At 41.7% G+C, this 14031-nt stretch overlaps 1 protein-coding gene across 1 annotated transcript; it reads right to left on the bottom strand.

Moving 5' to 3' along the window:
- Positions 1–2587: 2587 nt before the first annotated feature.
- LOC147853226 (light-harvesting complex-like protein OHP2, chloroplastic) lies at positions 2588–5491 on the bottom strand. The gene is made up of 2 exons (XM_087333518.1): positions 5015–5491; positions 2588–2998 (listed from the first exon to the last, which is right to left on the bottom strand). The coding sequence occupies exons 1-2, from the start codon at positions 5401–5403 to the stop codon at positions 2884–2886; spliced, it is 504 nt and encodes a 167-aa protein (XP_087189644.1). The 5' UTR covers positions 5404–5491; the 3' UTR covers positions 2588–2883.
- Between the last annotated feature and the right edge of the window lie 8540 nt (positions 5492–14031).

Here is a 14031-nt window from a genome sequence, read left to right on the forward strand (position 1 = left end):
TGTCACATTTACTTGAGACCTTTTTTTTGTTTTCTTATCGATAGGTCGGGTTCACAACAAACAACTTATCTCGCACGCCTCATTAGGTTACGGCGTCTAACAACTCCCTTGTCTTCTCCCCTGCTCTTGCTCCTATTTTCGGTTCCTTAGGTAGGATATGCCATGAGACATCACAAGTTGTGTTATCAACCCATGCCATATATATATATAAACTCTGTGCATACACACGTTAACTTCCCTCCCTTGCTCTTGCTCCTGTTTTTGGTTCCTTAGGTAGGATATGCCACGAGACATCACAAGTTGTGTTACCAACCCATGACATATATATGTGTGTGTATATATATATATATTATTTATTTATTTATTTAGACCCCGTGCATACACACGTTGACCGCTTTGTAGTAGGTGGGGCTTTGCAACACTAACATTGTTACTATTCACAATGTATTGGCAGCAATGTGCACAAAATTTCATTAGAGTCGTAAATGTGGCCATTGTCACAAGTTGGCGTCTCCTTCAACAATCAAGTGTCGGCACAACCTAGGATATGTTTGTTTAGCTTGCATGCACAAGTTTCTCATTATACGTTCATTGGATGAAGAGCATTCCACCTTTAATACAAAAGCATTTTGGTATGGATGTCTTGGCACCCCCCCAAGTATAATCAAACTTCAAAGATGGTCACACATTGATTGATTTTTACCTATTTCATCTCTACTCGTGGCAAATTGAATTGAAGTGTGCAGAAAACATGAATCATGTTACTAGGATGTTCTCATATAATTGCCCTTGTGAGTTATCAACCACACAAGGTAGTAAAATCAGAATGAAAACGAAAAGACTCATGACTTATAGGTGCAAGGCAAATAAGAAAATGACAAGCTACAAGTTCCGTACAATAGCAAGGGCCCACCAGGTCTAATTAATTGCAATGTGGTCAACAAAAACTACTCCGAAAAATCCACAAACTTTTTTAGTCATTGAAATGGCCCTCTTGCTTTATGTCAATGATTATGAACTCCAACGCTTGTCAAACACCAACTAGCCAAAATTCTTGGCAACAAATTTAACCTAATACGTACAGTGCATTGTGTCCAATGATGAAATACACATATTTTGCCTATCAAGCAGTAGTGAAATTTGTTGACATAGTGTATCAATTATATCCCTAGAAATGGAATTGTAAAGAACTTTCTTATATCATGAGACTTTTGCGTAAAGTACTTGATTTTTCTATCAATTGCGGGTTCAATCTTCTTGATAGTCATTCAAAGTAACCAAGGCATTGTTATGTGCTTCCTTCACAATATTAAGTAATCCTACAATATAATAAACAAAAACCATCCAAAACTATTCTCATGAAGCTCAAAATGAATGGCTTAAAAATCTCCACATTTGGGCTCTTATTAAAAGTGTGTTGTGTTAGATCCAACTACAACCACAATTAGTCTCCATTCAAAAAATGGTCGTTTTTTGTTCATCTCTCAAATCCCATTAATGAAAATGTCACTCACATGCATCGCACTATCCAAGAGTACACCTTTGAATTGCCAACTAAAACTAAATAAAACTAACAATTTTGTGTTGAACTTCGAATAATCAATACATATCACATTATGGCAATTGTCTACTAAAGTAAAAAACCTTGCTAGCTTTCCCAAATCATAGATGGTTTGGGAACTTCATAGGTTATTAAAGCCAAAAGGTCCAATAAATCGGTCTCAAAACTTTCTCAATTTTTTAACTTTTTTGGGGCAAATATTACTTGAAATTAAAAGAGTCCTAGGGCGCAATGAATGGCCAAGAGTTTCAACATCCATGAAATACAAGCTTAAACAATCCCAATTTTGTCTCCATGCTATCGTGTGGTGCCCTAGTTCGGTTTTAAGGAGTTGGTTTGGTCTTGTGTTTGCAATCTCTTTCATCAGTTGGGCTTAACCTACCTTAGGCACTAATGCCATATTAAAATGTTGTCACCTTTGCCATTAACTGCAATAGATCAAACTCAACACCATCATCTAGTTCAAGATCACAAAGAGGCCTTAACATTTTGATGTAATGGGGCTTCTACGACTATTGCTAGCTCCCAATCAAGCATCTTCACACGTGGATGCTTATCATGGTCTTGTTCATCCTTTTCGTTTCATGATTCTCTTTTATCAAGGTTCTCTATTTACACTGCTCTTCAGCATTGGTTTTCAACACTCTCAAATCCATCTCATTGCAGCTTCCTTTCAAAGAGACGCAATTACAAAATCTTTTTTATTTGCTGCCAGTCGGACTTTTACATAGTCTGACTCTTAGTCTTACAATGCTCCATACATCATTCAAGGTTACGATTTTCAGCACTAAGTCCATTTGGTAACATGCCCATGGACTGCAAACGAACTTGTATAGTCACAAATGTTGTGGATAAAGAGGTTCCATGGTTACTACAAAATACACAGTATGTATAATGATCAGCAAGAAGTTCAATAAATCATATCAAAGAAATTTCTATTTCAGTATTGAGATTTTGTTTTTCACAGTTTAATCTGAGAACCATGTAACTACTAAACATCCAATAGTTCATCGAGACGGAAAAAGCTTTATGAATGTAGATTTGAACATTTTATCAATTTAAATATGTTTACAGAGATTACCATTGCGGAATTATCCCAAGAGTCATGACTGGTCAGGTTATGGTGATCATAAATAGTAAGAGTGTGAAGGAATGTTACATCTGCAAATTCATATCAGGAGGGATATGGAAACATGTACAAAGCCATTGCCATTTATATAGCCACTTCATTATTTCTTTTATCCATTCCACATTGCATACTCAATATGTGCTTTCCTTTGGAGGATGAATAAAATTAAAATCTCCAACACCCAAAAGAATCCTCACTCCAAATCAGCAATTCCAAGATTTGATACAATAATCTTTAGCTGATCAACAAAATCAGACCCTGTGGCATACTCTGTAAGCAAGCCAACAGCTATTCCAAACATAGCCCACCTGGAATAAAAAAAGAAAGCCCAGAATATGATGTCAAAACAAGACATCGTTGTTCCACATTAATTCAGATTCGTCATTTGACATTAATACATATCAGTAATCCATACTCCAATGCTAATCATAGATGGATGATATAGGTTGTACATGAAACAATAAGTTACTCAGAATCCAATCAGAAAATATTATTTCCAATTTTCACTTTGGGTTAGATTTGTCAATCTAGATCATATGATCCACTTCCGGAGATGCACATTAATCATCAAGGGAAGCAGGAACTTTAGAATTGCAAGCAATGTCAGTATATTTTTCCCCAATTGCAAAAGTTTAATGGGAAGAATTGGCTGGCTTCCCTGGTCTTCAGGCCATTGTCTAGATAAAGCTATTGTCTTATATTTTGTTTTCTACTTTCAGACTCTTCTTATGCAATTAAGAAATCTCACAGCATGCTGCTTGTTGAAACCATATAGCTGACTTGATGGCACACAAATTTCTGTTTCAGACAAACAACAAAGGCTGTGTAACTAGCTAAAGAACCTCTAGGGTAAGTAATCATCATCCGAAGCCATGCTAATTTTGCCTTAAAACAATGATGGCCCATCAAAGATGCAATGGTTTATAGACCTTAATTTCACCAACTTTGCCTAGTTTCAGATATTGTTTGATGTAATTTCCCAAACAAACATTGGTAAGCACAAATTTGGAAGTCACTTACACACTTAAATCGAAGTTCTTTCCTCATTGGAGAAAAACTCAATTCCTTCATGATGGCCACCTTACTTAAGGTCTCTGCTAGAGAACTAAACTTCCCTTTTTGGTACCAAAGCTCCAAACCAAATTCATGCAAGATTCTGCACATCGGACCTTTCATCCCTAACACTTCATACTTTCATGATCATCAAATTTTCTTCCGTACAAGTATGTTACCATTGTTCAGGAACTTACAGTTCTTTGCCATGAATCACAAGCAGTGTGACAAAAAAATGCATTTTTATGAAATTGACTGAAACATCCGTCAAACTTGACATTAAAGAATTGTTCCCTTTACTGCGAGATGTTCCAAAATGCATTTCACGCATATAGAGAAGCTGACACTTCTGATACAATGTTATTTTAGAGGAAATTTTTACACTCTTGCTCTTCTTATTTCTGAAATTAGTTTCCAACTAATCTCTGAACTCCTAAAAACCTACAATCTGAAATTCAGAATCATCAGCCAGATTCTGAAGTTCTCTAGACTAAACTGATGAAATATTAGAGACAGTTCATTTTGTATCATAAATTGTTTACTTCAACTGATGTTTTTTGAGGCATTTGCAGACAATGGTCCATTGTTTTTCCACAAAGAGAATCACACTACATATATAGATGGATATGACACAGAGTTTTGGTTATATATAAGTTATGCATGACCTCGGGTCAAATTGGGCTCCCTAAGGATTGCCCTTTGAAGCAAATGGTACTTTGCTGTTTCTTTGTGATAGATCTTATAGTATGAATTTGTAGAAATCTACACTAGGTTGTGGTCATCCTTATTGATACTCAGGGTGTAGATAATGACATTCACTCATGTCCTTTATGTCATATATGCTCACCTTCAATAATAACATCAATATTAAGCAATTCAATGATTACTCTTACCATCAGAGAAGTCAGGTTCCATTACAAGCAATGCCATTATGGATAGATTTGAGTAAGTACAGAAAACAGCATTAGGAGCTGTCACCCACTTATTCCATTATTTATCCTGAACTTATACAGCGACATTCAATCGAAATACCATTTCCGGCATATTATCCGGCTATAATATTTTCTTACAATAGGATAAGAAAGGATATACACAACCCAAATTTCACAAAGACGCCAGCAGAATCTTTCATTTACATATCCATTTACCTGATCTATGGATCACACATCAACATAGAAGCTATATACCCCAAAAAAGCAGAATCTTTCAACAGATTCCAGAATCAACATTTATGATTAACAAAAAGGGCGTGTTTGAGTATCGTAACACACCTGCCATTGTTGATCTCGTTCTTCGAATTCCATCCGAAGATCCGTCCATCTGCGGCTTGCTTCTCGTATTTCCTGTCAAGGAAATACTCTTGAAGCTCTTTGGCGCGCTGCCTCTGATACTCAACAGTGACAACAGAAGAAGAGGAGGAGGAGGAGGAAGTAATAGGAGGTGGAGGGGTAGATGCTGGCGATGGCGATGGAGATGGCGATGGAGATGGCGATGTGGCTTCTTTCACAGGAATAGAAGGTCGGCGAATGGGGCCTTCAGAGCTCGCAGAGGATCGGATGGAAAACGAAAGCGGGGGGAGGGAGGATCGAGGGAGGAGGATGGATGGCAGGCTGGGGTTGAGCAGGAGCGATGAAGGAGGGGCCATGATGGGCGGTAGCATCAGCGTCTCTGTCTCTGTCTCTGTCTCTGCTGTCTCTGTCTCTGTCTCTCTGTCTATGTCTGTGTGGCTATGGCTATGGCTATGGCTATGGCTATGGCTCTGTTTCTCTGATATCCTATTTTCATTTTTATTTTTTTTATTTTTATTTATTATTTATTTATCTATGTTTATTTCTTACTTTTATTTTTATTTAATCCATTTATTAATAAATAACGTGGAGCATTGTTTGCCCTGCTTCAAGCCTTATCCTCCTTCACTCATGAGACCCACCTCCTCCCCCGAGTCAAGACAGGCAAAACAGAGAGAGTTTTCGAGCACTTTGAGATCCTAGCGCCTCCGCTCCGATCCACAGATGGATGGATGGATCGATCGATCGATCTGTGATCAACTAAATGTGGATTGATCGATCCGTGATCGGCTAAAGGCGGATTGATCTATCTGTGATCAATCCACCTTTAGCCGGATTGTTGCGGCCATTGTAATCGTAAAAGGCTAGTTTTTCTAGCAAACTCTCTACCTTTTCGCAATGCTCAAACTCCACTCACTAAGTCGTCGAACGATAAATCGCACGTTATAAGGGGCTTTGCGTCTTCAATGGAACGAAATCAATTGAGGCCGAAGATATAGGCATGAAGTAATAGCACCACGATATGGGAGATGTTGGTGGTGTAAACAGGCTTGTAAGGATATCCCATGTGTGGTCGTACTACGTGCTTGATCTCCTCCATACATGAAGGCATGCTCATTTAAAGAAAACACTTGCATGTATGGGTTTATACATGTGAAATTGCAAGAACGTAGGGGGATTGGTCGATTCCAATTAGCAGTTTAGCAAAACGACACAAAAAGAGAGGACATTTTACCATTATTCGGGACATTTTACCACTATTAGATTAGTGGCAACTCAAACTCTTATTTTTTATCAACATAGGCCAAATAGTGGATATATGTTTTGGCACCCATTTCATTTAGGCACCTTTAGCCTATATTTGGTGGTCTAAACACTCTTTAAAGAAATATTGCCTCATTGATGTTAACTTATTGTGTTCTTGATGCATATGCACATACTATAACTTGTTCGATTGTGTCAATCATCCATGAACTAATTAATTAATAGGCAAATTTCAATCCCAAGTGTTATGCATATGCTTAAATCACTAAGGTGGAAAATTTCCCCTGTTCTCCTCCAATGTGAGGATGCCATTTTAAATATATCTTAAAAAGAGTACTCATCTTCAAGAGGCATCTTTTTTGTATTGTTTTTCAATTCCTGACTCCCACATTTCATTTTCAACTATATAGTATTTGGTGATTTGGTGTAAAGTCAAAGAAGTTGAAAAAGGATAATTGCTTTTTTGAAACAACTGTGTTGTGTTGTTAAGATGAAAATCCCTATTTGGGATTTCTAACATTCCATTTGTATGTGTGGCAGGCAACCAATTGTGGTAAAACACACTCACCATATGCGTACATCTAACTTGCATGGGTTATTATAAGATCGTCCTCCAAGGTTGAAAAGTTGTAATTGTTACTTCCTCGTCTCACTCACCCAAGGTAGCTTCAAGATAATATGGTACAAACCATCGAAGTGACAATCTTGTCTTGAAGAAGATGTTGCATGTCTTTCTTCCTGTCATATATTTTATTTTTTTAAGCAATAGATTCTATTATTAACCTTTTGGGAATACAAGTAACAATTATTTTATTTTATTTTCCAAAATAAAGCTACTTTCCCATTAGTTAGGAAGGATTATTACAAGGAGACTATACAAGGAAGCTTATACACAAAACGGGGAATCTCCCTCAGATCAAGATCAAGAAAATTAGACTACTTACATAGTTTTTCAAACCGACTACCTAAAGTAAGTAGATACCTATACCTAAAAGCAGTGGCCTTTAGTGTCAGCCGGAATGAGCCGACTCTCGGGGCCTACATCGAAGGGAGGGAGGCGTGAAAGAAGGAAACAACCATCGTGGGGGCTGGTAGTTCCACCTCAGTCCACTTTCTCCTAGCGTCACCATAGGCGTGTTCCGCCATTTCTGCCAAAAGCGCAACCGGGCAGTGGCCACGTCATTGGAGTGGTTGCAAACCTCATCTAATTGCCCTCGTAGGCAATTGATAAGCACGAACCAGATATCCATGATCACTTCCTCTGGGGGTTGTACCCGATCTTGGAAAACCTTTAAGCATCGTGCTTTCCAGACATACCATAAGGTGAAGCCCGCGATCAACCTCCAAATTTCCAGGAACCTAGGGGATGCAGACAACAAGTCTCTCTCGAAGCGGATCTTGCCGATTTGGCCTCCCGTGCATACATAGCACCAAGTATCCACATTAAAGGCGTCCGTCCACTATCAGTCGAGTGGTCAATCCATGCCGTAGCACTCCACGAGGCTGTTCCAACCACTTCACATGCCGCAAGGAGGCGAGTGACTCAGTCCCATACCTTTTGAGCTTGAGGGCAATCCCAAAGACAGTGTCTCAGAGACTCAATGGGTGAAGAGCAAAGTGGGCAACCTATTGGGCCGCCACTTTTACCAAGCCATTCCCCAACAGGAATCACATTGTGACCAATCTGCCACCAAAAGAGCTTGATTTTTTCAGGCATGTGGAGACGCCAGAGACCCTTCCAAAAGGTAATGAGCACCTCGTCAGGGATGCCCAATGTTCGCCATCCATTACGAATGGGACCATCGAGCTGCAGTTGTAAAGTCCACCCCAATTTAGTGCTATATTCAAAGAGTGTGAAACTAACCTACATGTTAATGTATTGTACATTGGAAATATGTAAGAACTTGAAAGAGCAAATCCCCGTTTTATTTTTCCTCAAATATTTCATTTTCAAAATTTCATATTTCAGAAGCATCGATTCTCATAGATTATATTTTTGGATTTAATTTGTATAAGCTTTTTTAGAAGGCATTTTATGTCGTTGTACAATATATTTCTTCCTATTTATTGTGCATGCCAAATCAGTTCAATTTATTGTGTTTATGATCATTTTATCCCAAATATAATAATCTTTGCCAAGGCTTTAAATAACGAGATCATGATATGGCCAACCAAATGCAAACATTCAGATGAAATTCTAGCCAATAATCAATCCATCTAGTGCAACACATACGATCCCATAGTCTATTGGTGTGCTAAAAAATGTTGAAAGTTGGGAGCCAAAACTAGTGAGCATTAGGTATACACAATCATCTTCACAAAGACCATGACCATACACGAGTTCTACATTTCTAACAACTCTATCCGCCAACAAGAACCACCACTTCGACCCCAAGCCTATGATTGCCAACAACTCAAGCATAGAATACTGAAAAAACACGGAGACAGTGACAACCAACATCCACGTGTCTATCCGATAATTGGCCATTGCTATCCAATCCATCTAAATGTTGCTAACCTTAGTTGGTAAAGGAAGGAGGCTCGTGCCCTTCAATATGCATGTAAACAATAACAAGTCATCCTAAATAAGTGGGCTCATAACCCATTTATGAGAGCAAGAGATACTTACGATCATCTGGAAAGGTTGTATGAGCATGTTTCACAAAACTTTCTCTCACTAGTCACTTCCAAACTCCCAATCATGCATGCATGGTAGTCATTGTTAGGATCTGAACCGACCACAACCGGTTTCTCTCCATGTACTTACGAGTGTAAAGAAAAATGAGCAAGAAAATGTCCATACAAAAAAAGAAAGAGAAGAACAGAAAGACTTAGAAATGAGACACAGATATTTAACGTGGAAAACCCGCAAAGGGAAAAATCACGTGGAGTCCACAAACTCCAAACATATCACTATGATGAGATGAAGTACAATAAGAAATTTGAGGCAATAACCTCAAGATCTTCTTCGTTTGACTGACTGACGATTACAAAGTTACACACTCTAACTCTCACTCACTCTCTCTCTCTCTCTCATAGTTGTTACAGAGGCAACTACCACAGTGTAACTATACGAATGATTTTCCCTTTCATAAAGTTTGCCCTAGGTATATATATATATATATATATATATACTCATATAAACAACAAACTATTTACAAATATAGCCTCCTCAATTGGCTATTACATCAATTTTCGATTTTGGTTGGCCTCAACCGAATTACTCATCGACACCATGGGAATCGGTTCTCTCCTTCTCCTCGATTCGAGCTCCACTTCCCATCCGGAGGGACCTGTTATCCAACAAACTCCCCCTTCACTTCGGCATGGGGTACTTCACCAATCCGACCCTCTATCGACACTCGTTCAACTTCTTTGTTCATAACATTTTCGTCAACATATCCAATCCATTTTTGGCCATGTGGATCTTCATTAAAGCAAACTCCTTTTCTTCTACTTGCTCTCGAAGCCAATGATATCTTCTCTAGATGTGTTTGGTTCTCGAGTGGTAGGCGATATTCTTCGCAAGGTTGATGGCACACTAATTATCGCAATAGAGTCAGAATTCGTCTTGCCGAATTCCCAACTCACCGATAAACTCCTTCATCCATATTATTTCCTTGCCAGCTTCTATTGCAGCCATAAACTTGGCCTTCGTGGTCGATGTTGAGAATCAAGCTCAACCTAGCCTAGTGTGTGAACACACCCTTGAGAGTGTATGAACACTCAAAGGTCAAAAGTCACATCACTACTCATTACACGTTACTATGTGTCATAGAATCATAACTAATGAGTTTCCACATTCCCCATGCCTCATGAACTTCGGTAGTTAATGACGAGAGAGAGTGACTATATAAAGCACTCTCCTCCTACTTTGTAATAGGTCGGTTAATCTCCTTTGTAATACACAATCTTCTTGAGTATTCTTCTATCTATCTTGTGTTTCTCTCCTCTCCCTCTCTCCCTCTCTCTCTCTCTCTCACACACACACACATAACACACATCTCTAACCTATTTCACCATTGTTAACTCTTAGGGCCGGACAATGGCCTAACACAGAGTGTCTACGGAAGACACTTCACCAAAGGGGTGTTACGGCAATAGGATTAGACTCAACGATTAATCCGACTTAATTAGGTTACTTAGCATGATCGTCTTTAATAATCACACACGTAAGATATAACAATGAATGCAGAACGACAATTAACACAGAGAGATAACAACACTAAGCTTTATTAAGTAACCGCTATTCATTACATTGTATCCGGGCCTTTAAATAGATTTCCGGTCTGTATTACAAAACGGTGCCATCCGCAGCTGTTCGGAATTGGTCCGGATCCGGAACAGCATACCGATTCCGGTCCGTCCGTCTACACTCATAGCTTACTTACAACCATTCCTACTAATTAAATAACTCCCCGTTTCACACTCTGGACTCCTTTTCCGGCCGGTAACACATGGCACGCTCGTGGGACAGTACCTTGTACGTCGAATCCACAACCGACCCTTGCTATTCTTCGTCCAAAATATCCAGAATGCTTTGTTCGAGAGTCTCCAATGGTTCATCTGGAATTGGTTGTTGTTGTTGTTGCTGCTTTGTTGATGTCTGCTGCGACGGGTCCGTTGGTGGCTGTTGCGGCTGCTCCTCCGTTTGTTGCTCTGACACCGGCGTCTCCGTCGTTGCTCCCTTCGTCGTAGTGGTCTCCGGTTGACTGGTTCCGGGTTGGCCCTCGGCCGTCAACGGTTCCTCATCACTAAGGTTAACCATTGCCGCTTCCCGTGCTTTTTCTTCCCGAACTCGGGACCGCTCGTAGCTTTCAAACTGGATTTGAGCGTCCAGCCTATCATCGTCTAGCTGAGCTATGAGTTGCCGGACCTGCGCCAGCTGTTCATCCGCAAGGACTTGGAAGTCGTCGGCCAGCTTGTCCCGTATGGTGGTGAAGTCCTCGGAAGTCAACGTATAACAATCATCTCCTTCCTTCCGCCGGTTTGCCACATCTGCTCGTAGCAATTGGAGTTCCGCCGCATTTTGTGCCCACTTTGTCCACCATCTTACGGAGCTTTCGTCAATCAAGTGTTTTGTCTGATTCAGCCATGCCCGTTCCCAATTGCGATTTGATTTCCGCCGCTTGCCGTTCCTCCTTCAGTTGCTTGATGATTTTGACGTTGTCTTCCGCCTGCTCCTTGTAATGCGTCAATTGCCTTTGATATGTGCTTTGTAATTTCTGCAATACTGTTGACGCTCTCTCCTTTTCTTCCTGCTGCTGCCTCTGGAGCTCCATCTGGACCTTCTCCACCTCGTCCAACCGTCTTGTATTTTCCGCACGTTCGTCGGCGATCGCCGTCGCGGCCCGATCAACTTCCTACTGGAGCTCGGCCATCCGTTCCTTATGCTCCGTTTCCAACCGTTTGTAGTCCCGGTGCAGGTGCTCAAAATCATCTGTCTTTTGCTTGAGTCGTGCGTTGATCTATTGACGGGCCCGGTCCTCGCGGTCCTTCTGCTAGCGGAGCTCTTCCTTTAGCCGTTCAATTTCCGTTTCCGCCGTCTTTCGCAGCTTGTCCTTTTCCTGCAGCACTTTGTTTTTTTCCTCCCTTAACCGGTCGTACGCTTGATGGCCTTTCCGGAGGCTCTCCTCTGCCCAGCGGAGGTTCTCAGCAGTCTTCTTTAATTCGGCTTCGGCCGTTGTCTTCAATTCCCGTTCACGGCTCCTTAGCGCTTCTTGTGCGGCAAGTTCATCTCTCAATTTCGCAAGCTCCTGGGCTTGCGCCGCATCTCTCGTCGGAACGGTTTCCATTGCCGGGGTCTTATTGGTATGTACAGGTCGATCCGTTTCTTTATTCTGTACACTTACCGGAGTCACCGGTGATTGGATCTGTGTTGCCGTTAAGGCCATTTTGGCCATCTCTGTCGTGACCTGATCCAAGTCTTTTTCAAGGCACCGGATTCTGGACCGGGCCGTTGTCGTGAAGATTTTCGGCAATAGTGTGAAAATCCCATAAAACGTACAAAATCGAGTATGAATCATGTAATACAATAATTGTGAAGATAACATTTTTAATATCTAAGTACAAAATGATGGAGGTTTCGAATGCACTTTATTACACGAGAAATGGACAACTAAATGTCAAGATATGAGGGTATAAAGTTTGTGAAAAGAAAAGAGAAAATTGTGAGATATCCCACATAGGCACGACAAATACGGCTCTCATCATATATAAGGTGGAGCAAAAGATATTATCTTTGTGTCTATGTGTGGAGCATAGAGAGTTCAAGGTAACTTGAACTTAGAGTGGAGGTGGCTAGCTACTCGAAAAGGGTTTTGGCCAATCGCAATCCGGCGACGGCATGCGGCACCGGTGATCCGACGGCATCCAATCGCAATCCGGCGGCGGCATCCGGCGTCGGCGTCGGCATCCGGCGGCGGCACCGGTATCCGGCAACCGGCGATGGAGCCGGTGATCCGACGGCATCCGACTGCAATCCGGCAGCGGCATGCGGCACCGGTATCCGGCGGCGGCATCCGGCGGCGGCACCGGTATCCGGCGACAGCATCCGGCGAACCTGCGACTAGATAAAATAAATATATAAAAATATATACATATACAAGGAGGGCAAGTATGGATTCGAACCTTGCACCTCCAAGTTAAGAGTCAAATGGCTTACCATTAAGCCATAGTATTTAGTTGAAATTATATTTCTATCATTGTACTTTTACATGTAAATTCTCATCCATGAGTGCTAAAATGAGTGACATGGTTAGCATGCACCACATGTAATACTTAAGCGCCAAATGGCAAACATGCAATTTATGCATGTCTTGTACCCTCACATGCATCATATGCATGAGAGCATCTATAAAAGAGGGAAGGGGGAGGAGAAAAACATGGTTTTTTTTTATGAAAATTAAGAAGAAGAAATTCGTTTTCAAATCAATCGTGTAATCTCATCTTCTCTCTTTCCCAATCTATCTTAAGTACTTTCTCGCCAAAGCTTGTATCGACTCTAAATCCTTCTGGTCCAGAACCCCGGCGGTTCCGCCTCACGATCGCGCGTAGTGACGAATCTTCACGACACCGTCTCTAGTTGTTCGGTTGTGACGAGCAACCGTTCGCTTTGCGCTCTTTCTTCCGCCTCAATATACCCCACTGCTCCGGCAATCTGTTCGCCTATCCACCAGAGCCACAGGCTACCGGTGCATTGTTGTGCTTGCACGGAGTTTTGACAGATGGGCTCGCTTGTAGATGGGTGGTCCCGCCTGATTGCGCCGAGTTGCAATTCCGTTTCAGCCTGTGGACCACCCTGCTGTCTTGGTTCCCCTTGCGCTTCTTCTTGGTTGGCTAAGGGAGGCTGCATTGACCTTTCTGGCTCTAGCGGGATGGGACTTGCCGGTGTTGCCGGTGGTGCCGGGGCTTCTGATTCCGGTGCCATGCACACCGGTTCCCGTTCCTCCCTTAGCATGGGAGTCTCAGTATGGGGAGCCGGTGTTCCCTTCGTCTGAGGGTTCGAACGTTTCCCGGCTGCCTCAATGGTCCTTGCTGACGACCGTCGCTGGAGGTGCTCCGTAGGCTCCTCCTCTATTTCCTCTTCTTGAGTCCCGCCATTGAGTTTTGCCGCCAAGGGGTCCGCTTCTCTATTCATCGGTCGGTGGAGTGTAACCTTTACGGGCCGTGCCGGTGGTTCCTCCTGCGCATCCGTTGGCCGCTTCCGGCTGCCGCTCTCCTTTCCCGCCTGTTCT

Source organism: Azolla caroliniana, unplaced genomic scaffold (assembly GCF_043228905.1).
Source record: "Azolla caroliniana isolate FFs.n. ecotype wild unplaced genomic scaffold, voAzoCaro1.0.p SCAF_17, whole genome shotgun sequence".
NCBI classification, from domain to species: Eukaryota; Viridiplantae; Streptophyta; class Polypodiopsida; order Salviniales; family Salviniaceae; genus Azolla; species Azolla caroliniana.